Source organism: Schistocerca gregaria, chromosome 8, assembly GCF_023897955.1.
Source record: "Schistocerca gregaria isolate iqSchGreg1 chromosome 8, iqSchGreg1.2, whole genome shotgun sequence".
Taxonomy (NCBI): domain Eukaryota; kingdom Metazoa; phylum Arthropoda; class Insecta; order Orthoptera; family Acrididae; genus Schistocerca; species Schistocerca gregaria.
Window position 1 is genome coordinate 196,785,708 of NC_064927.1, and position 26,750 is coordinate 196,812,457.

Genomic DNA, 26,750 nt, shown 5'->3' on the forward strand with positions numbered 1-26,750 from the left:
TAATTTACTAAACAACATGAGTGCAGAGTGTATATCACGCGAGGTACCTCATGTGTTGTGGACAAGGTACAAGGCAAATTAGTAAATGCGACTAACGCTAAGCACTGTTAAAATATATTGTCATCTGCTAAGGCAGAGATCTGCATGAATTTATCGTGTAAACAAAAGTCACAAATCTAACACTAATCTAGGAACTTGCACGCTAGGCCTAGATTTAAAAACGTGGAAAATAATGCGAGAGGCAAAGTTTTGTAAAGTCGAGTCTGGCTCTGGAGGGCAAGTACGCAATGAATAGGCAGACATGACACGGGGACTTGCCTCAGATCAGACGTCAATATAATTGTATAGTCAAAAGTCTGAAGGTAAGTACGGCTCTGTAAGTGGAAAATGGAATGGGGTAATTAGTGCGAGAGACTGGTAAAATCCAGCACAAGCCAAAATCCAGTTCAGACTGAATGAAATACATTAGTGTTTGTGAACTAATCAAAACAGTTACTGAAAAACTGTGAAGGTGAAACTGTGATATGGACAGTGGAGTGCTCGTATTGAACGTTTAACAGCGGTGAGGATCCCAAACGCCAATATTACGCACGAAAAACTGTGAATTTGTTATAAATGTGAACTGTTAACGTGAAGTGAACCCACAGTCAATATTTTTGGGACAGACTGTAATTTCAGTGAGTACAATCATGCGAGATTGGAATGCGATGCGTGGACTGTTGCAAAACAGAGACCGCAGAAACGGCGAATGTTTGTGCTACGCTCATATTGGGACACACACCAGTGTCGGGGAGTGCGATGAAAAAAAAGGCACCACGATCTGATGTGTGATAGATACAGTATTGCATCAAACTGCATTCATGGGAGAAGATCCATGTCATGTATTCTTCAAGACAATGCTGGCTTGACACTCGGAAACTGGTGAAAACTTAACAACTGCCGCACTAATAAATGCTTCTTTTCCACTAGCGTAACCATCTGCAGCGGGAGGGAAATATTACGTTGGTTGCATGTACGTTTCATGTACTACGTCGGAGATGTGTAGCAGAGCTGACTCCTGCCAACAAGCATGGGGGGCGGATATCATCCCACTCCATCACACCCGGCCGAGACAGAAGCGCATCGCCAACCGTGCAGCCGATTCTGTTGTTCCGCATCGGCGAGAGGCACACTGGCATCGAGCGGGCGTGGACCTCTCTGCAGCTGCCGCGAACGCTGAGCACCGAACACACCAGCTAGCACCATTACGAGCTAAATGTCGCAGTGTAGATAATGAATGACACCGTAATCAATAATGACGATATATTAATTGTTATAATGACCTCATTTCTTTGCACAGTGCAACGAAAATTTGTTCGTAATGTATGCACATCCTGTACTCAAATGACATCCCAGAAAGATGTAAGTGAAAGCAACCAAAGCAAAAGCAGTTACTCTGTCGCTCTGCCGAGGTTTTCCCCAGGGTTTCCCTATGGCCGCACCAAATGGGGAGCAAACAGTTGACACCTATGGGACTGCTAAAATAACAGACTAACTCGTAATTGTATACCTTTGAACACTGCATAAGCTGCAACCTCAAGAAGAACCAGCCAAAATGAATGCACCAATGTAACAGGTCATAAAGTAACTGTCAAACTAATTGTATTCTATGTCCTTTTCTTTTGTACATGACTATTATATTGTTATGTAAATAACTTCATCTGTATTATACTTTGTGTGCAACAAACATTATTAAGTACAATGACTCAAACATACGATGTGATATATGTAGACTGTGAAAGAAAAAAACTGCATGTGGACACTTTGGACATGAAATAGTAAATATTTATGTCAAAAAACAGAACATTTTTTATGACAAACATATTGGGGGGCAATATAGTGTCCCTAATGAAATAATACGAAAAGACTTAAAAAACAGTTTTATAAAGAAGAGACATTTAAAAATTGAATAATATATATTTTTCTCATGTATCCGTATTATAATAATTTCTCTGTGTAAGTTTCGAGGGCAAAGAAATATAACAAAATGATCTAAAGAGACAATAAGATATGCTCTTTTGTTAATTTTTTAGTCATCTTCACTTCTCTTGTCTTGTTTGTGTGTAGATGGACATCTTGTGAGTGCTGGCAAATGTGAGCATATTTGTACTAATTAAGCAGATAATATATTGATTTAATATCATTGTTCACTTTCAATTTGTAAGAGGTGATCCTGATTTCATGTCCACCTTCATTTGAATTAACCTGCATTCGAGTAATTTACAGTTCAACAATCGCAGCGGCCAATGCAGCCAACGATGCCATTACGTGGTGATATTAACTTACAAAATTTAGCGGAAGCAAAAAAACTCACCCGCTATTAACATAATAATTCATTTTTCTCCACAGCCGCCTGACACTGCAGAAAATACGTAGCTTTAAGAGTCTTATTTTCAGTACCACAGCCGAGAGCCAGAGCCAGGACTCCGACTACAATGCAAAGGTTAACGGGGGTAAGAACAAATAGTCTCGCGCTTGTGTGGGCCGCAATTGTAATTAATAACTAAAGATTTTTTGCTTTAAAGTGAACTGACTAGCTGAGGAAATTAATATGAAAAGTTTATTCCATTGTTAAACTTATATACTCATGTTTTAAGATTCAGCGAGTTTAATTCCACTTAAGATCAATATTGTTAAAAAAAAAGGGAACTTCACAAAAGTGTTTAATTGTAAATCAAAATTAAAATGAAGTATAATTTTGATTAAGGCCCACCACGTAAGATGGTAACAATTAACGTTACCAATAAATAATATATTAAATTACGACGGCCGACGGACGCGAGAGGTGGATGGTAAAAACATCCAACAATTAACATAATTTCACTTACACCTGTTATATGCGTTCAGGCAATGTCACTGCCACATCAAATACTTTGATGGAGCACAAAATGTGGTTTGTCTGGAAAGGCCACCTGCTGCCACTCACTGCGCGTCCAGTTGCAATATTGGCATGCAAATTCCAGCCTTCATTGACGACAAACAGCAGTCAGCATCAGTGCACGAATCGGATGCCTGCCGCAGAGGACCATAGGCAGCAATGTTCGCTGAACTGTCACTGAGGAGACCCTGTTTGCAGCCCCTTGGTCCAGCTGGTAAGTCAGTAGATGCTGCATCATGGCAATGCCCTATGTCACATGGCCAATTCCATCATGGGGTTTTTGATTTCAATATGCATTCATGTTGTTCCACAGCCCCTCCCCCCTCCCCATTCCTGTTCACCTGACCTGAGTCTTTACTGTTTATCTATTTCCGAAATTGAAAAATTTCTTACAAGAACGTCATTTTGGGACTCTGGAGAGCATTCAAAAGGATGATGACAAATGTGTTAAAGGCCCTACTTACTGAAGCCTTTCAGCACACCCACCAAGACTAGGAACAAAGACTCCATTGGCTTATAGCTGCCAAATGGAACTACTTTGAAGGGTACAATACTACTGTTTGAAAAAAAACTCTGGTAGATAAAAATAATTTCACTAGCATTCTCAAACACATTGTATATATGCTTTGACTATGTGGCAAAATATTTCTGAATATCATACTAAATAAGTTCTGTGGGAGATCAGTCTAGCAGAACATAATTCCTAATGCTTAAATGAAGTTTAGACATTGAAATGGAGTGAAACGAACACCTGCTGAGTATTAGTTACATCACCTGTGCCTTTGGACACACAACAATCTGTGTCCAAAGACTTTTCGTCACAATGTGTATATACTGACCTTCCTTACTACAGCCATTTTATTATTATGTTTGCAGGCACTACATGATCCAGTTAACTCCAAAAACTATAAAATTTACTTCACTTGATGCTTATATACATGAGTATTCCTATTAAGACTGACTGGTCATTGTCAGTACTCCATAAACGTTTCTTGGCTTTTTGGGCTATTGATAATGACTAGTTGGTATTAATAGGTATACCTACTCAACAATGTATGTGAGCACTGACTGAAATGTTCTTTATAGTGTGTTCACTGATGCTCTCTGCAAATAACATGGCAAATATTCCCCCAGACTTATATATTATGTTACTAGTTCCCAAATTTTCATATTTTTACTATAATTCCTCACCTCCTCTTTGACAGCTGAAATTTCTCTGCAGAGACGACTTTTCTCTTCTTCGATGGTTTTCACTTGGAACTTACCGAGGCGCTGTTTTACTTTATCTATTACACTCTTCAGTTCTTCAGCTTCTACCTGTTTCTCCTTCAATATTTTGTTATCTTCAAGTTCTCTTGCTTTCAGCTGCAAAATTCCAGTATCAGAACATATTACAGATCATTCATTACATTCATAAAGTATACAACATTCAGAAAAAGTACCAAGTTGAAGAATTCTTACCTGCTGATTTGAAATTTTTTCTTTAAGCTTATCAATGTTTTCGCACGTTCTTCTGTTTTTATCTGCAAGGGTCTCCTTTTTAGAGTCCAGTTCTATCAACCTTTCTTGAACTGACATAAGTTTCTCTTTCATGCCGCTCTGTTCATACCGTTGAATGGTCTTATGCCAATTACAAATTTCATCATGTTTTCTTCCTTGCTCAACAATCTGAAAACATTACACAATCAGTTAACAAAGAAAGTTTGCAAAGACATACACTCTGTGGATGTGATTTTCTTTTCACATCTGGAAACATTTACTACCTGAATTACTTTTAATTATTACATTGTTGAATGCATCAAACATGTAGCACAACCGCTAATTACACTATAGTTCCTTCAGTTCAGTACTTCTAGAAAAGCACATTTTAACACTGTAAACACATTTGGCTACACCTCATTCATTTGTGCACAATTTACATGTAACATGCCTGAACAAAAGCTGGTCTGATACAAGATAGGCCAATTATGCTGGTATAGAAATACTTTTAAATTAAGAATGCAACCACAGACCATTTACATGTGTCATTTACTTAGTCCCATGGCAGAGTGGAGCTGCCTAAAGCTGCCCAATTCATCTTCCAGTGCCTGTACCATTTTGGCCCTCCTCTTGATGGTACCATATATTCCTGCCACGCACGCACGCGCGCGCGCACACACACACACACACACACACACACACACACACACACACACACACAATATTTCCTTTTATTTTGAAACAGACAATTCATTGATACCTCAAGATGTAGGCTATCAACTGGCCTCTTCTTTTAGTAAGGATGTGCCATAAGTTTCCTGTCTCCCCAATTTGATTCAGTACTTCCTTATAGTTATCCATTCCACTCACATGACCTTTGGCATTCTTCCATGGCACTACATTTCAGAAGCTTATATTCTCTTCTAGTCTGAACTATTTGACTCCTTATTTCATTTTGGTACAAGGCAATACTCCAGAAGTGCACATTCAGAAAAATAATTCCAACGTATATTCAATGTTTCTCTTGTCACAAAAACCTTTCTTACTATTGCCAGTCTACACTTTGCATTTTCTCTACTTCAGTCATAGTTAGTATTTTTGCTCCCAAATAAGAGGATAGCTATCTCCTAGATGGGTGCCACAACTCTTTCACACAGATAAAAATTACATCAGAATGCAAATGTCCAAACAATTATCAAAACAACCAACAAGGTTTTTTGAGCCAGTGTGTGACTACTGATGGAGGTTGGGTTCACTACTATTCCACAGAAACAAAATAGCAGCCAAAGCAGTGGAAAAATGTTGATTCACCCTCACCAATGAAAACAAAGACCATATGGTCAGCCAGAAAGGTCATGGCTTCAGTGTTCTGGGATGCAAAAGTTATTGTGCTGTAGATTATCCTTCCACTGGTCAAACAATTATGGAATAATGCTATGCTAACCTGGACCAACTACAGCAACCAAGAACCGATTCCACTGTTAAAATCTGATATGCCAGTTCAGATGACATCCCAAGCGTCAGCTACTTCTCGGATTTTCAGTTAATGATCTTCCGTGACCATTCTATGCACTTTTGCAATAATTTCTGAGACACCTTGGCCAGTCATTATACAGATCATCATCAAAGCTGCCTTGACTAAATTTAAACTTGCTTGTCCTCTTGACAACAGTTGAATTTGAAGGAGCTAAAATCAACATTAATTTCCTTTGCTTTCATACCTTCCTTTATGAAGTACTTCATCAACACTCGATTCTTGCCTTTTTCATCTTCACAAATCACTACATGGAAACAACAGAGAGGCATCCACACAAGATATTTCTATTCTAAGCTCTGATGTGTCACATTTTTGGTCATAAAAGATGATTTATTATTATGTGGGAACCTCACTGCGAGAGCTCCAACATTTTGTGGTCATTCTGCGAATTCTTCAAGCTACCCCCGTAGCATAACTCATCATCTATTTTTAGTTTATCATTTCCTGATCTAATACTCTCAGCAAAGCCTGATTTAATTTGATTACATTCTATTTTTCTTGATTTACTTTTGTTGTTAATCATCTAACAATTTTTTTCAAGACACAATCCTTTTTTTCCCCAGCAAGATTGCAAGCCCTTTGCTATCACTGATAAATTACAATGTCATTAACAAATATCAAAGTTTTAATTTCTTCTCCCTTAACATTAAATAACTCTCATAATTTTTTTTTGGGTTCCATTGTTGTTTTCTGAACATACGGTTGGTTGGTTTGTGGGGGTTAAAGGGACCAGACTACTTAGGCCATCGGTCCCTTGTTCCACGACCATAATAATACACGAAGAAAAGTCCAACAAGCAATAAACACATAACGGAGACGACAAGGGACGACACAGTACAAGAAAGACATAGACGAAGACCAGAGAAAAGAGATTAAAAGACACACAGAGTGCGACGGTCATTGGCCGACCATGAAAATAAAACTGGAAAGGCCAACAGCCAAGGGACACATTAAAACACCGCAAACTAAAACCCCAGGCCAAAAGCCACAGTCGACACTAAAAAAAAAAATAAAAAGGGACTCTCATATTGAATGATAAAAACCCCCTGCTCGAATAAAACGGAGAACTAAGTCAGCCATAGTAGAGTTATCGGTTAAAAGAGCAGGGAGTGTATCAGGCAGCGCGAACGTCTGCCTGAGGGCAGTTAAAAGTGGGCAGTCTAGTAAGACGTGTACCACGGTCAGGGACAATCCGCAGCGACAGAGAGGCGGGTCGTCACGGCACAAGAGATACGCGTGCGTGAGCCGGGTATGTCCTATGCGGAGCCGGCAGAGGACGACAGCGTCCTTGCGAGACCCCCGCATGGAGGAGCGCCACACACTGGTTGTCTCCTTGACTGCCCGAAGTTTGTTGGGAGAGGGCAGGGTGCGCCACTCATCACGCCAAGCAGCAAGGACCTTCTGCCGCAATACGGATCGGACGTCACTCTCTAAAAGACCGATCTCCATGGCCGGGGAACTGACCACCTGTTTCGCCAGTTCGTCAACCCGCTCGTTACCCGGGATGCCGACGTGACCCGGGGACCAAACAAAGGTGACAGAGCGGCCGCAACGGACGAGAGTATGGAGGGACTCCTGGATGGCCATCACCAGACGGGAACGAGGGAAACACTGGTCAAGAGCTCGTAAACCGCTCAGGGAGTCACTACAGATGACAAAGGACTCACCTGAGCGGGAGCGGAGAAACTCTAGGGCACGATAGATGGCAACCAACTCGGCAGTGTATACACTGGAGCCAGCTGCCAATGACCGTTGCTCACAATAATCCCGTAGAGTGAGAGCGTAACCAGTGTGACCAGAGACCACCGAACCGTCGGTGTAGGCCACCGCCGCGTTCGGAAACTCAGCCAGGATGGAAAGAAAGCGGCGGCGGAGGGCCTCCGGAGGCACTGAGACCTTCGGACCCTGTGCCAAGTCGAGCCGAAGGCACGGTCGGGGCACACTCCACGGGGGCAGACGGAGATTGACCCGGAAAACAGGCGGCAGAGGAAAAAAGTCAAGGCCACGGAGAAGGTCCCGGAGGCGAACCGCAATGGGACACCCTGACCGGGGCCGCCTGTCTGGAACATGGACGATCGAGCGCGGGAACAGGAGACGGTAGTTTGGATGCCCTGGCATGCTATAAACGTGCGCGGCATAGGCGGCCAGAAGGCGGTCACGCCGGAACCGCAATGGAGGGACACCAGCCTCCACAAGTATGCTGTCGACGGGGCTTGTCCGGAACGCTCCCGTGGCGAGGCGGATCCCGCAGTGGTGTATGGGATCCAGCAATCGCAATGCTGAAGGCGAGGCAGAACCGTACGCCACACACCCATAATCAAGGCGGGACTGGATCAGCGCTTGGTATAGGTGGAGGAGGGCGGACCGGTCGGCACCCCACCTGGTGTGGCTTAAGCAACGGAGAGCGTTTAAGTGCCGCCAGCATGTTTGCTTCAGCTGCCTAATATGGGGCAGTCAAGTCAACCGGGTATCGAACACCAGTCCCAAGAACCGATGCGTCGCGACCACAGCAAGAGGTTCACCGTCAAGGTAAAGGCGCGGCTCAGGGTGAACCGTGCGACGCCGGCAGAAATGCATAACGCAGGTCTTCGCGGCCGAAAACTGGAAGCCGTGCGCTACAGCCCATGACTGCGCCTTGTGGATGGCACCTTGCAGCTGCCGTTCAGCAGCGGCGATGCCACTGGAGCTGTAATATAGGCAGAAGTCGTCCGCATATAAAGAAGCCGCGACGGACGACCCTACCGCCTCAACAAGCCCATTGATGGCAATTAAAAACAGGGACACACTGAGGACAGACCCCTGTGGGACCCCGTTCTCCTGGACCCGGGAGGAACTATGCGACGCAGCTACTTGCACGCGGAAGGAACGATACGAAAGAAAATTCTGAATAAAAATCGGGAGCGGGCCCCTAAGGCCCCACCCATGAAGTGTGGCCAGGATGTGATGGCGCCAAGTCGTATCGTATGCCTTCCGCATGTCGAAGAAGACGGCAACCAGATGTTGGCGGCGCGCAAAGGCTGTACGGATGGCAGACTCCAGGGAGACCAGATTATCGACGGCAGAGCGGCCTTTACGGAACCCACCCTGAGACGGAGCCAGAAGGCCCCGAGACTCGAGGAGCCAACCCAACCTCCGGCTCACCATACGTTCCAGCAACTTGCAAGGAACGTTGGTGAGGCTTATGGGGCGATAGCTGTCCACCTCCAGCGGGTTCTTGCCAGGTTTCAATACGGGGAGGACTATGCTTTCCCGCCATTGAGACGGGAAAACACCCTCGACCCAGACGCGATTGAAAAGATCTAGGAGGCGTCGCTGGCAAGGCACTGAGAGGTGTTTCAGCATCTGGCTGTGAATGCGGTCTGGTCCAGGAGCCGTATCAGGGCAAGCAGAAAGTGCGCTCTGGAATTCCCATTCGCTGAAAGGAGCATTGTACGACTCCGCGTGGCGCGTGTGAAAGGAAAGCCTCCGACTTTCCAACCGCTCTTTCCGGGAGCGGAAGGCCAACGGGTAGTTCGTTGACGCGGAACACTGAGCAAAATGCTCTGCTAGTCGGTCCGCAATCGTGTCGGAGTCGGTGCACACTGCTCCATTCAGTGAAAGCCCAGGGACAGAGACAGGTGGCCGATAGCCTTGGAGTCGCCGAATCTTGGCCCAAACCTGCGATGCAGAGGTACGGACGCCAATGGTGGAAACATAACGTTCCCAGCACTCCTGCTTCCGTTGGCGAATAAGGCGTCGGGCTCGGGCGCGGAACTGTTTAAAAGCAATGAGGGTCTCCAACGACGGGTGCCGCTTATGGCGCTGAAGAGCCCGCCGGCGATCTCGAATCGCCTCTGCGATCTCGGGCGACCACCACGGCACAGTCCTCCGCCGAGGTGACCCGGATGTACAGGGAATCGCAGATGCCGCCGCAGAAACGATGCTGGTGGTGACCGACTGAACCACCGCATCAATCGGATCAGTGGAAGGAGGTGCGATCACTGCGACAGATGTAAATAAGTCCCAATCAGCCTTATTCAGAGCCCATCTGGAGGGGCGTTCAGAAGAGTGACGCTGTGGCAGTGACAGAAAGATGGGGAAATGGTCACTACCACATAAGTCGTCATGGACCCTCCAGTGGATGGATGGTGAAAGTCCGGGGCTGCAAATAGAAAGGTCAATGGCCGAAAACGAGCCATGGACCGCACTAAAGTGGGTCGCCTCTCCCGTGTTTAAAAGGCAGAGGTCAAGCTGTGACAGAAGAGTCTCGACTTCTCTGCCCCGGCCAGTAATCGCGGCGCTACCCCACAAGGGGTTATGGGCGTTAAAGTCGCCCAGCAACACAAAGGGAGGCGGCAGTTGTCCTATCAATGCAGCCAACCCATGACGAGAGACATCACCATCCGGCGGAAGGTACAAACTGCAGACAGTAATAGGCTGAGGCGTCCACATCCTTACAGCGACAGCCTCTAAGGGTGTATGAAGAGGCACACACTCGCTGTAGATAGAGTTAAGGACGTAGACGCAGACTCCACCAGACACCCTCTCATAAGCTGCCCGGTTCTTATAATAACCCCGATACCCTCGTAGGGCAGGGGTCCGCATTGCCGGAAACCACGTTTCCTGGAGGGCAATGCAGAAGAAAGGATGACTGCTGACGAGTTGGCGGAGCTCAGCAAGGTGGTGGAAAAAACCGCTGCAGTTCCACTGGAGAATCACTTTGTCCATGGGCGAAATAGGCGGGAAGGGACCGAGGAGGCAGATCACGTCACTGGGTCACCTGCTGTCACCGATCGAGGATCAGTACAATCGGTGTCCTTGGCGTCTGAGGGTATGGCGAGATCCAGATCCTCAGCGGATGCCAGGATCTCCACCTCATCCTCAGACGCAGAGCCTGTATGGAGCGGTGGGGTGGATGCCACCGTGCGTTCCTTGGCCTTAGAGGCCTTCTTCTTCTTCGTCTTCTCTCTCTGCTCCTTGGGCTTTACTGGCTGGGAGGGCTCCACCGAGTCAGTCTCCGGGACGGAGGAGGAGCGGGAAGCCCTGCGACCAGCCGCTGGCCTGCTTTTCAGCCATTGGCTGACGTCACCCTTCCCAGAGGTGGAAACCTGGGAAGGGAGGGACCCGAGGGATCCCTTGCGAGAGAGAGTCGCCGAAGAAGTCGGACGCTTCTCCGGCTTAGAGTTGGGGACTTGTGTCCCCGATGGTTGGGGGTTGTTGCTCCTGAGGTAGGTGGTGCAGGAGCAACAGATGGGGAAGTGCCCCCCACCATCAAGGGGGCAGGTGTAGTATTCCGGCTCAGAGTGTTCAGTGGAATCGGCGCAGCAGATGACAAAACTACTGTTTTGGCAGCGGTGGCATAGGAGCTGGTCAGAGCCACAGGATGTAGCCTCTCGTATTTCCGCTTAGCCTCAGTATAGGTCATGCGGTCCAGGGCCTTATATTCCATGATCCTTCGTTCTTTCAGTAGAACCTTGCAGTCTGGCGAGCAAGGGGAATGGTGTTCGCCGCAGTTCACACAGATGGGAGGCGGCGCACATGCAGTATTAGGATGTGAAGGGCGTCCACAATCTCTGCATGTCATGCTGGAAGTACACCGAGATGACATGTGGCCGAACTTCCAGCATTTGAAACACCTCATCGGGGGAGGGATATAGGGCTTTACATCACATCGGTAGACCATCACCTTGACCTTTTCGGGTAGGACGTCACCCTCGAAGGCCAAGATGAAGGCACCGGTGGCTACCTGATTATCCCTCGGACCCCGATGGACGCGCCGGACGAAGTGAACACCCCGCCGTTCTAAATTGGCGCGTAGCTCGTCGTCTGACTGCAAGAGTAGGTCCCTATGGAATATAATGCCCTGGACCATGTTGAGACTCTTATGGGGTGTGATCGTGACGGAAACATCCCCCAACTTGTCACAAGCGAGTAACCGCCGTGACTGTGCAGAGGATGCCGTTTTGATCAATACTGCCCCAGAGCGCATTTTGGACAAGCCCTCCACCTCCCCAAACTTGTCCTCCAAGTGCTCGACAAAAAACTGAGGCTTGGTCGCCATAAACGATTCCCCATCGACTCGTGTACAGACTAAATAGCGAGGTGAATAAGGTTCGCTGCCAACCATAGCCTTTCGTTCCTCCCATGGTGTGGCCAGGGAGGGGAACGATTGTGGATCATATGCCTGAGCGTTGTATTGAGGCCGAGAACGCTTAGAGACTGCTGGCGGCTGGCCGCCAGCAAGAGATGATGTACCACGCTTCATCGCGGGTCATCCGCCCTGATGCCACCTACTCCGACCAAGGGCCCTCCCCACGGGCGCCACCCAGCCTCAGCAACGACCACCTGGCGGGATGGCCATTGCCGGGAGTCCCGATGCCCCAAGGAGACAGGCATCTACTCCTTGGCATACGCGGGGAGTTAACGGCGCAGGCATCAGTAGAGCGATCCCTGTGTTGTCAGGGGGCTACAACCGACAGGGTACATGGCGGCCCCACCACAACGGACTGGCTACCGTGCTGGATTTCAGGTGAAATGTAGCCCATGATCGTCATTGGCGCATAAAGCGACACAGCAGAGCAGACTGCAAAAACCGCACCCAAGAACAAAGCCACGCCCTAGAGACGGTGAGTGGGCGGGACAGCTATGCGACGACGACCAACCAAGCTAGAGATGGTAATGAGCGATGGACACATTGCACCTTGTAAGGCGCCCTTCCCCAATCAGCTCGCTCTTCGGAAGAATTTAGAAGATGGAGGTCAAACCCGGTAGGGGACCATCACATAAGGCCGAAACGTTTGAGACTCCTTTTAGTCGCCTCTTACGACAGGCAGGAATACCGTGGGCCTATTCTTACCCCCGAACCCACAGGGGGATCTGAACATACGGACTGAATAACATCGAGGAAAGGCCACAACCCTGTCTCACTCCATTCCCAACTATTACTTTCCTTTTGTATCCTTCAATTCATATAACTGCAGTCTTGTTTCTGTATAAGTTGTGGATAACCTCTTGTTTTTCATATTTTAGCCCTATTACCTCCAGAATTTCAGGAAGTGTTTTCCAGCTATATTGTCAAAAGCAAAATACTCATGAAACCTTTAAGTTTTTTTCTATGTTATTACAACTGTTCTATGGCTCAATTATAAGCAACAATGGGCATTCCATGACTGAAATGTGTCTTGGCCATGCTCAAATCTGTCTGAAGCACAATGGCACTATTCAGAAGCACCTTTTTACCTGTAGTTAAACAAGCATGAGTCAGTAATGTGATGCACTGTGTTTTTCATTACTGTTTTGGGATTGTTCCACCTATAGCGCAAACCGATGATACTGGAATTTCCAATCTGGAAGAGACAGGATGTCCATGCAAAGTGAAGAGTCAAGATCAGCCTCACATTACTGACGAAAGAATGGAGAGCATTTGGTGAACTTTTGAAAGGAGCCTACAAATGACTGTTACCCACACTAGTGGAGTACATGTTTTTCCCCACATGGCTATCTGGCAAGTATGAGACACCATTTTGTCTACAAACAATACTGACATAACTTAGACAATCTCTTCAAGTTGATGATAAAAATATGTTTTGGTATCAGCAATGCTGTCTAGGATACCACAGAAGACAACATATGTGCAGAATTTACTTGATGAATCTATCAAGAATGTTGTTATGGAAGGGTGGATTAAGTAGCTTTGCCATGCTGAAAACTTGCATGAAGACAACCTTTTGTTTGAATGCAGCCGACAAAATTTTGCAGAAAGCACTGTCATTGGTTCAAATGACAGTTCATACTGAGTTTGCTGATAAAGTTAGTTCTTTAGAATGGGTAATTAAGAAATAATATATCGCATTACATGATACATTTTTTGTTCCTTTTATTGAACCAAACTTGTGAACACTGCCTCCCCCTCCCCCTTTCCTCTCTCTTCCCATATTTTTTGTCTTGTAACACGGTTACACCTAACAGACATGGCAAGTAAATGCAGGCCGAGATTACTGTATAAACAGCAATAAAGACATTTTGCTACAATATACCTTATGATTAACACAAAAATATATTAAAATGTAGAAGTGTGGAGCTATGCCTACTGTTTTATTACATTATTTTGAAGCATTCCTTGACATATGGGTCTGCAGCAATTGTTGACAATAAATCCCTCCCAACTTCCGGCTATAAAATTTTACTGAAATGCACAATCAGTAGATTTTGATTAACAAGCCATTTTCAGCAAGTATTTCGCTGACACTTCATACTGGCAGTTTGCGGAGGAGGATGTTTAGATCTATGATTGCTTAAGATATCGACAGAGATCAGACCTGAACTACCAACTCTGAAAACTTTGGCTAACAATTGCATTGTAGTCGTTAGCGAATGCCTTGTGTTGTGCACTGCTGATTTTTTTATTTTGCAATTGGTGAAGACATTAATCTTTGTCTTCATGGGATTTGAGTACAACTCTCGCAACACCAGAAAGGACTGGCGGCCCCTTTCTGCAGGAGCACAGAATATGGACACAGGCTGCAGATCCTGAGAGAGGCGGCGTTTGTTCCCCTGTCCCACTTATTTCCTCTCCAGTCGTGCAGTGCAGCCCAAGTTGTTACTTGTTTATGCTGCGAGTGACTGCCATAATTTAGTATCACCACTATACCCAGTAGCGCACTGTGCATGGCTATCTCACATGTCAGGCAGCATTGTTGATTGTATTATTCAGTGCCATAGTTTGGCAGTAACACAATCTTTAAAAACAAGTATAGATTACATCTAGAATTTTCCATTTTTTTGGTACCAATTACCACTTAGTGATACACAATTCTACAATATATTACTTGTGCAAATGGCTTAATAATACATATTACAGAAACAGTAATCTCAAACTACACTGTATATTAAAAAATAATATTTCTATATCCCCTTCCCCCCTAATTCCCATTTGTAAGGTTTTCACCAACATAATCATTACTACAAAAGTTGTCAGCACTGTAGTACCTATGTGGCGCACATACAAAATCTTCAGAATAATTGAAGCGCAGAACAGAAGTACAAATATGATATTTACCTTATTTTGTCCCTGATCTACATTTTTTCGATTTTCTGTAACTCTAATATTTTTTGACTGCACTGCAGAATCAAGTGTCTCTCTAGCTTCTTGAAGTCGGGTCTCGAGCACCTCAATTTCTGACTGTATCATCACATGCATACTTTGCAACTCCTGCAAACGTTCCTCCAGTTGTCGGCGTTTCTGCTGTCCACTTTCGAGCTGAAAAACAAATGAGACTGTCAGTATTTATGAATTTTCAAAACATTGACACATTATTTTTATCCTAAGTTGACAAACGTATCTCCAATATTTAGGTATCAGTTTTGTACCATGCAGTCAAATCTGTAATGGACCAGAAATGACACATTTGTAGCAGGCCATGGTTTTAACTACTGTTTACGCCATTAAAACCAAAGTCTCTTCCACGTGAAGTTATTTGAAAGATGCAGAAAATGGCTCTCTGGTGAAAGTAAAGGGAAAAGGAATCAGTGAAATATACAAGAGATGATTCCTGTTTTGGCAGCAGCAGACCAGTTTCATCTTTTTGAAGATGTGTCTGTGAGATTAAGATTTAAAATGTCTATTGTCAGTCAGTTGTAGGCCTGTTCACTTATTGCTTGGCCTGTGTCTGGTGTTACTGAGTTTGGGTCCTTGATTATAATATTTATTTCATCTGCAAACATTAATTTTTGAACAGTCTCTTAGTCACTGGAATTTATGTAAATTAGAAATCAAAGCAGACTCAGCCTCAAATCATGGGGGTCTCCTTTTACTGCAGAATTTGACAATTTTGGACACTATGATTGCAGGTGCATGAGAAAGCAGTGGTACAAGTAGAAGACACTTCTTTTTGCCAACTGGAGCCATTATTTCCAATATTTCATGAGAATTTAAAAAGCACAAAACAAAGTGTAACTTTTTAATCGCTCTCCACCAGTCACTAAAAACCAGGCCTACAAATAGTATATAAACATCATCACCCTGTTTAGCTTCAAATAAAATCTAATCGTGATGTGAAATTCTCCCAATGAATTCATTCGTGATCTAATCAAGATGCTGCTCTAGATCTCCCACCGTCTCCACTTTTTTTTTTAGTGAAGGCACAGATTTTCATGTTTCTATGTTATAAGTATTGAAGGAAGGCTCAAGAATCATTAACATGTTATTTTTGACTATGGATGCAAATTTCAAGCAACTTTATTATTGTTGCTATTATTGAAACTTTTACGCTGTCACAAAGTAAGAAATTACATTTGAACAAGTGTGATGTTGTCAATGATACGGCATATTGCATAAGCAAGCAATGATTTGCTGCTAATGTAGAGTGTGAATATGATTTTAAAATATATTTTGCTACTAATTACACTTGCTTTTATTCCTTGAGTCAGGGGTGTGTGACAAACAACAATGAAGAAAAAATATGAAATGTGGTTTCAACTAGTGATATGTGGTGACTAGACACTTCACTGTAGAAAGCTGTGGCATTCTGGAAGTTGAGGACAACATTTTTGACTGTGAGAGTAACTATTAGTATTTACATTCATACTGTTTAGAAAGTTTAAGCAAAAAATTTGGTAGGTTGGACTTTATGGAACCACTTATATGGTGGTGCAGGATTGGCTCCCAAGTAACACATCCTGCAAACATTTACCATTGTGGGCCTTCATTTACAAGTAATCAACAAAAAAAGAAAAAAAAATTCGGAAATATCTGTGATCCACCAGAACCTCAAAAATAGCAGCAATTTTAAAATGAGGTCATAGTTTAGCATTCAGTTATTTGAACAGGCCGCTGAAGACTGTAGGTTCGAATCTAATCAGTGCAGTTTGTATTTTTCATGTCTTTATAGGAATGACTGATCATTATTTTCATTCAGTTTCTTGATATAAATACATTTTTTTCATTTTTAATCCTTTGCTGCACCAATTTAATCATCATATCAACATCCTTATTTGCTATCTTTTTTTCTACACAATTTTATTCTTTTTCCATATGGAATCTTTGTCCTTGTGATTTTACATATTTTTATTTATCATTGTAATATTAAACATTTGAAAACACCAATCTATTGGTTAAAAAACAAAATATGAAAATACTATTTATACTGATTATGCAATGGTTTAAAAAAAGCTTTTTCATTACAAGGTGTATATTTTTTATGGTAGTTAAATTCTGTCCACACCCTGGACAAAATAATGCAGATAAAGATTTACATCAAAGACAGTTACATAAAAAAAAAAAATTCAATGAGTAATTTATAAAACAACAGTAATGTAGATATCAATAACAAAAAATGATAAGGACGAAGTTAAATCAAAGTAAACACGTAAGAATATTTAAAATCATATGCACAAAGATTCCAAATGCAAAAGAAAAGGCATTAAGTATAAGACTAATGGTAAGACAGAGATTTAGGAACCAGGTTTTAAATTGTAAGACATTTACAGGGGCAGTTGTGGACTCTAACCACAATCTATTGATTATGACCTGTAGATTAAAACTGAAGAAACTGCAAAAAGGTGGGAATTTAAGGAGATGGGACCTGGATAAACTGACTAAACCAGAAGTTGTACAGAGTTTCAGCGAGAGCATGAGGGAACAACCAACACGAATGGGGGAAAGAAATACAGTAGAAGAAGAATGGGTAGCTTTGATGGATGAAGTAGCGAAGGCAGCAGAGGATCAAGTAGGTAAAAAGATGAGGGCTAATAGAAATCCTTGGGTAACAGAAGAAATACTGAATTTAATTGATGAAAGGAGAAAATATAAAAATGCAGTAAATGAAGCAGGCAAAAATGAATACAAATGTCTCAAAAATGAGATCGACAGGAAGTGCAAAATGGCTAAGCAGGGACGGCTAGGAGAAAAATGTAAGGATGTAGAGGCTTATCTCACTAGGGGTAAGATAGATACTGCCTACAGGAAAATTAAAGAGATCTTTTGAGAAAAGAAAACCACGTGTATGAATATCAAGAACTCAGATGGAAACCCAGTTCTAAGCAAAGAAGGGAAAGCAGAAAGGTGGAGGGAGTATATAGAGGGTCTATACAAGGGTGATGTACTTGAAAACAATATTATGGAAATGGAAGGGGATGCAGATGAATACGAAATGGGAGATACGATTCTGCGTGAAGAGTTTGACAGAGCACTGAAAGACCTGAGTCAAAACAAGGCCCCGGGAGTAGACAACATTCCATTAGAACTACTGACAAAACTCTACCATTTGGTGAGCAAGCTGTATGAGACTGGCGAAATACCGTCAGACTTCAAGAAGAATATAATAATTCCAATCCCAAAGAAAGCAGGTGTTGGCAGATGTGAAAATTACCAAACTATCAGTTTAATAAGTCACGGATGCAAAATACTAACGCGAATTCTTTACAGACAAATGGAAAAACTGGTAGAAGCCGACCTCGGGGAAGATCGGTTTGGATTCTGTAGAAATATTGGAACATGTGAGGCAATACTGACCTTACGACTTATCTTAGAAGAAAGATTAAGGAAAGGCAACTGTACGTTCTAGCATTTGTAGACTTAGAGAAAGCTTTTGACAATGTTGACTGGAATACTCTCTTTCAAATTCTAAAGATGGCAGGGGTAAAATACAGGGAGTGAAAGGCTATTTACAATTTGTACAGAAACCAGATGGCATTTATAAGAGTCGAGGGATATGAAAGGAAAGCAGTGGTTGGGACGGGAGTGAGACAGGGTTGTAGCCTCTCCCTGATGTTATTCAATCTGTATATTGAGCAAGCAGTGAAGGAAACAAAAGAAAAATTCAGAGTAGGTATTAAAATCCACGGAGAAGAAATAAAAACTTTGAGGTTCGCTGATGACGTTGTAATTCTATCAGAGACAGAAAAGGACTTGGAATAGCAGTTGAACGGAATGGACAGTGTCTTGAAAGGAGGATATAAGATGAACATCAACAAAAGCAAAATGAGGATAATGGAATGTAGTCGAATTAAGTCGGGTGACACAGAGAGAATTAGATTAGGAAATGAGACACTTAAAGTAGTAAAAGAGGTTTGCTTTTTGGGGAGCAAAATAACTGATGATGGTCGAAGTAGAGAAGATATAAAATGTAGACTGGCAATGGCAAGGAAAGCATTTCTGAAGAAGAGAAGTTTGTTAACATCAAGTATAGATGTAAGTGTCAGGAAGTCGTTTCTGAAAGTATTTGTATGGAGTGTAGCCATGTATGGAAGTGAAACATGGACGATAAATAGTTTGGACAAGAATAGAATAAAAGCTTTCGAAATGTGGTGCTACAGAAGAATGCTGAAGATTAGATTACATAACTAATGATGTAGTATTGAATAGAATGGGGAGAAGAGGAGTTTGTGGCACAACTTGGCAAAAAGAAGGGACCGGTTAGTAGGACATGTTCTGAGGCATCAAGGGGTCAAAAATTTAGCATTGGAGGGCAGCGTGGAGGGTAAAAATCGTAGAGGGAGGCCAAGAGATGAATACACCAAGCAGATTCAGAAGGATGTAGGTTGCAGTAAGTACTGGGAGATGAAGAAGCTTGCACAGGATAGGGTAGCATGGAGAGCTGCATCAAACCAGTCTCAGGACTGAAGACCACAACAACAAACAACATGAGACTACAGAAAGTGGAAATAGTACAATGATTTAGATAATGTGTCAAAAGATTAGAAATGAATGAAACTTAAATGTTAATAAATTAACTGAATTATAAATGGTATCTGTCATTTCGGAGAGGGTGTGTGTGGGAGGAAGAGTAGAATGCGCTCTATGGTATTAAAACAACAAGCTCCAGTATTCCACCCAAATAAATTAACTGCTAGTCTACTGCAACCTTTCGAAATCATTGCTCTTGTTAATGCTCTAGTGAATCACAAGGAATTCTAAAAATTTTGTTGTTGTTCAGTATTTGAAAGCAAAGAACCACCAAGACGAATACCTGCAAGTTACACCTGGTACCCTAACCTATACCACCACATAAGTGATTTCAACAAGGATTGAAGCTCGTGCCAACCAACGATGTTATTGTGTTCAGTGGTGGAGAGAGAGAGAGAGAGAGAGAGAGAGAGAGAGAGAGAGAGAGAGAGAGAGATGCCTGTGAATTTTTATATGATTTTGTTTGCTCCCATTTTTTAAATTTTTTATCCAGTCTTTCACGGAGACAAAATCAACAACCGTTTGTTCTGCTTTGCCTCTTCCTGAGTTATATGTACATTCAGAACATTTCAACTGTGAGTTAAACATTCGGATTCTTATCCATCTAGGACAGTAACCACTTGTCCTATCTGTTTGGTCAGGCACTGTTACTGAAGGAAGGAATTTTGTTCCATGAAACCTCCAGACTCCGTTTGTTCACACCAAGCAAAGGTCAGTTATCTCTAATTGTGCTAATCCAGGCAAGTCTTCCCACCCTTTGGGACCTTCCTTTGAAAGACAAACTGACGAACACTTGTTATTTTATGGAGTGTGGTAAGCAGTACTGAAATACAATACTTTTCTAGCATATTAAATGCATGTCATTGCTTTTCACGCTTCTACTCATTCAAATAATGATACTCTAAAATAATAGTCTTAGTAAAGTATTTCACATATTACAATAACCCAAAGTATTACCTACTAATGTAAAAAATAATCAAGTTCTTATTTTTAATAGTTCATATTTTATTGCGAGTGTTATAGATTCACATTGCACTTTCTGCCCGACACCATTATTTCCATACACTTCCACAAATTCAGTATGGATTGTTGCAGCATTTTCCCCCTCCAAATGCAGAAAGAAAGATATAAATTCACATTACACTTTCTGCCTAACACTTTCAGAAAGGACTAAATGTTCTTCCACTGCACATTTTACAAAATGTGTTATGTACGAGAAAAGAAGTACAGCACTCTTTTCTTACAAAATTCACAGAACATTTGTGTGAGAGGCGGCGCAGTAGATAACACAGTGGGTTAGCATTGGGGAGAACAATGGTTCAAACCCATGATTTCCCTAAATCACCTCAGGCAAATGCCAGGATGGTTCCTTCAAAAGGGCATGGTCAATTCCCTTCCCTAATCTGATGGGACAGATGACCAAAACACACACACACACACACACACACACACACGCTTCTCTGGCACTTTGGACCAGAATGCATTCTGGTCTGAGGTGTCTGAGATTGTGGTCATGTATACGTGAGATGTGCTTGCTTGTGTGAATGTGTGTGTGTGTGTGTGTGTGTGTGTGTGTGTGTGTTCTTTTTTTTCTTTTTTTCCTTCTTTCCTGAAGAATGCCTTGGCCGGAAGCTAAAAATGAGGTGCCTTTCCATTGTACCTGTCTGCGGCTCGGCATACCATCTTTATGGAGAGTGGCAATCTATATATATTAATGTAGAATGAAGAAATTTCAGGAATACATTTTTCTAGGTAACATACTTAGGTGATTAATGTTTCAAGATCACAGGTAAATGTAAGTGCAAGATAAGCTATTGCAAATGTGAAATCCTGGTACATTAATAACTGATGTAACTGCCAAAATGATGAATGCGAGCACGCAGATGTGCATGCATTGTGTTGTACAGGTACTGCATATCAGGTTTTGGGGTGGAGTTGCATGCCTATTGCACTTGGTCGGTCAATACAGGGATGGTTAACGCTGTTTGTGGATGACGCTGGAGTTATTGTTCAATGATGTCCCAAATGTGCTTGAATGGAGAAAGATCTGGGGATTGAACAGGCCAAGGCAAGACATCGACACTCTGTTGAGTATGTTGGATTACAACAGGGGTATAGAGGTGAGTGTTATCCTGTTGGAAAACAATCCATGGAATGCTGTTCACGAATGGCAGGACAACAGGTCGTACCACCAGAATGACATACAATTTTGCGTTCAAGATGCGTGGGTTAACCACGAGAGTGCTCCTACTGTCATACGTAATCACACCTCAGACCATAACTCAAGCTGTAGGTCAAGTGTGTCTCGCATGCAGCTTTGTTGGGTGCAGGTCCTCAACTGGCATCTTCCTTGTCCAACATATGCCTATCACTAGCATCAAGGCAGAACCAGATTTCATCAGAAAACACAACAGACGTCCACTTTGCCCTCCGATGAGCTCTTGCTTGACACCACTGAAGTCACATATGGTGATGGCTTGGGATCAGTGGAGAGCACATTGCAGGGCATTTGACTCTGAGCTGTCCTTGAAGTAACCGATTTGTAACAGTTCATTGCGTTACTTGCTGCTGCAGATGCAGTATGATACAACAGAGCCATACACTGAACACGATGGTCTCCCCCCTCGGTAGTGCCATGTGGTCATTCAGAGCCTGGCCACCTTGCGCCCACACATTCTTGTGACCACCACTGCCAGCAATCATGTACAGTGGCTACATTCCTGCCAAGTCTTTCTGCAATATCACAAAAGGAATATCCAGCTCCTAGTAGCCCTATTACACAAACCCAGTGAGGCCTTTAAGACATTATGGACTAATCTTAACTCACCATGTCCAATGTCAAAAGTAATTAATGTTCACTACTGTTACATCGTGTATTTAAAGCAAAACTGATTTGCATTCTCATAGTGGCACTACTAGTGCCACTCTTATGTGACTGATGTGAAATTTGAATAGACATCATCTTTCACATGTAGAAACATGTCTACCAACTTTTGTTTACATCGCGCAACTCTTCTTGGTGTTGCGATCTTTTTACCCCGTCAGTGTCGGAATGTGGACATCTACATCAATTCTTGAAGTTGTAAGTCATCATTTGTTTGCAACTTCATAATATCATTTTCTGATACACTGTAGATAAGTGAGACTAAAAACTAGTATTTCGACAATGTGGAGGTCATTAAATACAGGGAAATCATGCCAACACCAGAGGTTGATTTGTACCTTGCTCCTTCAGAACAAGAGTCCAGTGCCTTCTTCACAGCGGTACTATTTTGAAAGATGCAGAACTATACAACATAAGGATACAGCACCAACATGGCCTAATTTTATAAACTAAAATGAAAAGCAGCCCGTATACAGTAGAGAGTGCTATTTATGAAGGTTGTTTCAAAAGTTCGGCACACTGTGCATGCACAACTGTTAAAGGTGGCGTGATCACGTTGAAAAAGCGTCAGTTGTAAGTGAGATTTTGTGAGTGACAGTTGTACATGTGTTTACTAGCTTATGTGGTTGTGTTTTGAGTAATTCAGTTTTAAAATGGAAGTTGAAACAGAGTCAGGTCAGATTAGAAATAGTGACCAGTATTCCTACATCAAAACTGTATCCCTAAGTGGAAAGAACCAACATAAATGTACAATGCTTTGAGAGAGGTGTGTGGGAATAGTGTGGTGGGACAAAGCAAAGTACCACAGTGGTCTGCTCTTTTCTGTTAAGGTCGGGTAAGCACTGAGGAGAAACCAATTAGTGGAAGGCCATCAACTGCAACACACTATACCTCTCAGGTGATTGTTAATTATATTTTGAGAGAGGATCAACAAAAAACTAATGGTGAAATTTCATGCGAGGCCTGAGTATCTGTCATTTTAGTTTACAGACTCATTACTGAGAAGATGCAGATGGGAAAGTTCCTGTCAGATTGGTTCAGCACGATCTCAGTGAAAAACAGGAAGTAGGTCGAAAAAAGAATTGCAGGAGAACTGTTTCAATTATGGAACAGAAATAAAACAGTTTCCAATCAGGATTGTTGCAGCTGATCAAACCTGGTTATGAGATTTTGAGCCAGAACTTAAGTCTCAGTCATCACAATGGAAAAGTTTCAATTCTTGACAGTCGAAAAATTCTGCTGCCAAGAATTAAGGGTGAAAATGACGACGATCTTTGTGTATTATGTGAATGGAGTCATAGCTACAAACAGAGTGCCCCAGGGGACACATGTAACAGGTGCGTACTACGAGCTGTTTCTGCAACATGTTTTGCACCTGAAAATTTGTCAAACAAGGCCATGCTTGCAGCTGGTGTCCTCATTTTGCGTGATAATGCAAGACACCATTTTGCAACATCGGTGGCAGAAACGTTTGAAAAATACAGGTGGGAAATACTTCCCACCCACGATTCGGTCGTGATATTAGCCCATGAGACTTTGTCTTTTTACCAAATCGAAGGAACAACTCCACGGAAAACGTTTTGATACAACTGATGAAGCTTTCAGAGAGGTCAGCCAAGTTACCAGACAGCTCAACAATGAAGGTGTCTTATCCGGAATACAGAAGTTGCTAATGTTCAGAAGCTGTCATAAGCAAGAATTGAGATTATATTGAAGGCCTGTAAAGTTATTTTGTAAAATAAATTATTTTCTTCAGTTATATCTTATAGGGCGTAAAACTTTGAAGTTACCCTCATAATGCATACACCTACTAGAATCTAAGAGAAGATGCACATTTTAGATGTGAGTAAATTTCAACGGCCGAGGAACAAACCTTCAATTTCTTTTCCATAAGTACATTTTTTCGCTCCCTCAGCTGGTTGACTCTCTCTGAATGCCTTCTCAGTGACTCCTGTTTTGTGTGGAGTGCACGCTGAATTGCACTGACTTGTGCTCGAAGCTCCTCCTGCTCTGCCAGTGCTTCCTCCATGGAGCGTGATGATCCTGTGACAGCCAAAAAATGTTGGAGATTCAGTATCATTTATATGCCCTAGAATAGTCTGAACGCTAGCCAATAACATCATAATTCTGCAAGGCACTTTCACTATCATTTCAGCAGATTCCACTATAATGTCAATGTATTCTTAAATCCTCCTCGATAGAATTGTTCCATGTTTACGAAAATGTTTAAAATTTCTGTGTGCACATCAAGAAGGCTACCTAAACCAGAAACAACACATTAAAAAGTTGAACAAGATGCGCAATTTTTAACAGCTTATGTTTAGGAAGATGTTATTCTATTTACCTAAGGTCAACTGGAGTAATGAAGTTTGAGTCAATGAACACATTAAATGTATTTGCAAATGTGGATATGGTCAACCATCAGCTGTAGAATGGAAGGCCAACAATGAAATTTTTTTTCAGACCAGGACTCAAACTGAATTTCCCTTTTATTGCGAGCAGTTCCCTTAGCATTTGGCTATCCGTGCACAACTCACGGCCAGGCCATGCCGACTCCAGTTTCATGGCCAGCTGTGATAGGTTTCTCAGTTGAGGAACCATGGAGCAAACAGCCCGATCAATGTGGCTCCACAGATTCTTGGTGGGGTTTAAATAAGTGGAGTTTGGTGGCCAGGGGAGTATGGTAAACTCATCTTGCAGTTATTCGAACCAAGTACATACAACTTGAGCCGTGTGACACATTGGATTGTTCTGCTGATAGATGCTATCATGCCGAGGTATCAAAAATTGCATGTAGGGGTTGAAATGGTTTCCAAGGACAGATGCATGCTTGTGTTGATCCACTGTGCCTTCCAGCATGAAAAGATCACCTACGGAATGCCATGAAAACATTCCCCAGACCATAACTCATGCAGAGCATTTGCTTTCAGGTATTTCATGCCGTGCATGCCAATGGTCATCTGTCCAATGGAGCATACAAGTGACTCATCTGAAAAGGCCATCAGTCACCACTCAGTGGAAGTCCAGTTGCACCATAGGCGAGCAGATTCCAGCTGTTGTCCCCAATGAACAGTGGTCAGAATGGATGCGCGAGTAGACACCTGCTGCAGAGGCCCGTGTGCAAAAATGTTTGCTGAATGGTTATTGGAGAGACACATTCATTTAGGCTGTCAGTAGTTTAACAGTTGCATGTCTATTCTGCAGCCATTTTTTACCCATTACTACAGCCCATGCTGCACCACAACTACCTTGGTGCCTGTTTTGGATAGCACCATTTTGCCATGCATGTATTCTTTCACCACGGTGGCACACAGACCACGTACTTTGCCATTGCTGAAATGCTTCCATCTTTTTCCTACAAGACAATGATCATGCCCTTTCGGTTGGTGGATAAAGTGCTCAGTTTTTGTATTATGTCAAAGATTGCTGATAGAAGTCACAATAATATGTACTGCAGAAACAAACAATGTGTTTCAACTTCGGAGTAGAAGATCTCATGACAAAAAGAAACCGATTGCTATAACAGTTTTGATACACCTGCTGCAGTGCACTAGCGCAATGTCAGGCACATCCAGAGGTGGTAAGACATATTATCATGAACATTGTGTAACACCACTAAGTTGGTAATAAGTATGTTTCCCCAAGTCTCCAAAAGAAATATTAATTTTGTGGTGAGTATACTTCCTAAGTCTCATGGATGATGATGATGATGATGACTGGTTTGTGGGACGCTCGACTGCGCGGTCATCAGCACCCGTACAAAGTTCCAATTTTGACACAGTCAATTTTTTTCACAAGCCAATCTCGCCACAGTCATGAACAACAATGATGATAATGATGATGAAATGGTCCAGTCCCTGGGCAGGGAAGACCCCCAACAGGGCCGGGAATCAAACCCGGGACCCCCTTATCCAGAAGCAGCAAAGCTAATCACTAGACAACGAGTTGTGAACATGTCTTGTGCATAAACTACTTTAATGGTAAGCATACTTCCCAATGGCGTTTAAAATAACGTCATTTGGTAGTACGTATACCTCCCTTACCCTTCATGCAATGGACTACTACTAGATGTCAAGAGTGTACAGAAATGGTACAACACATATGAACACAGTAAAGAAATACTTTCCGTGACCTGCGAAAGGGTTAATGAGCTAAATTACACTTACATCTGCACCTCTCCCCCACCCCCACACACTTGTGCAGCTGCATTGCGCCAGCTGGACACAGAATGTGTGTATGTGTATGAATTGTCTTACACACTACTTAAACT

At 42.8% G+C, this 26,750-nt stretch overlaps 1 protein-coding gene across 1 annotated transcript in view; it reads right to left on the minus strand.

Annotated features, from left to right (window-relative positions):
* LOC126283945 (DNA repair protein RAD50) overlaps positions 1-26,750 on the minus strand; it is a 238,345-nt gene that overhangs the window by 39,171 nt on the left and 172,424 nt on the right. The window contains exons 18-21 of the mRNA XM_049982352.1: positions 24,354-24,523; positions 14,971-15,171; positions 4,379-4,585; positions 4,109-4,282 (exon numbers count right to left, since the gene is read on the minus strand). Of these exons, the coding sequence (XP_049838309.1) occupies positions 4,109-4,282; positions 4,379-4,585; positions 14,971-15,171; positions 24,354-24,523 (752 nt within the window). The remainder of the gene's footprint in view (positions 1-4,108; positions 4,283-4,378; positions 4,586-14,970; positions 15,172-24,353; positions 24,524-26,750) is intronic.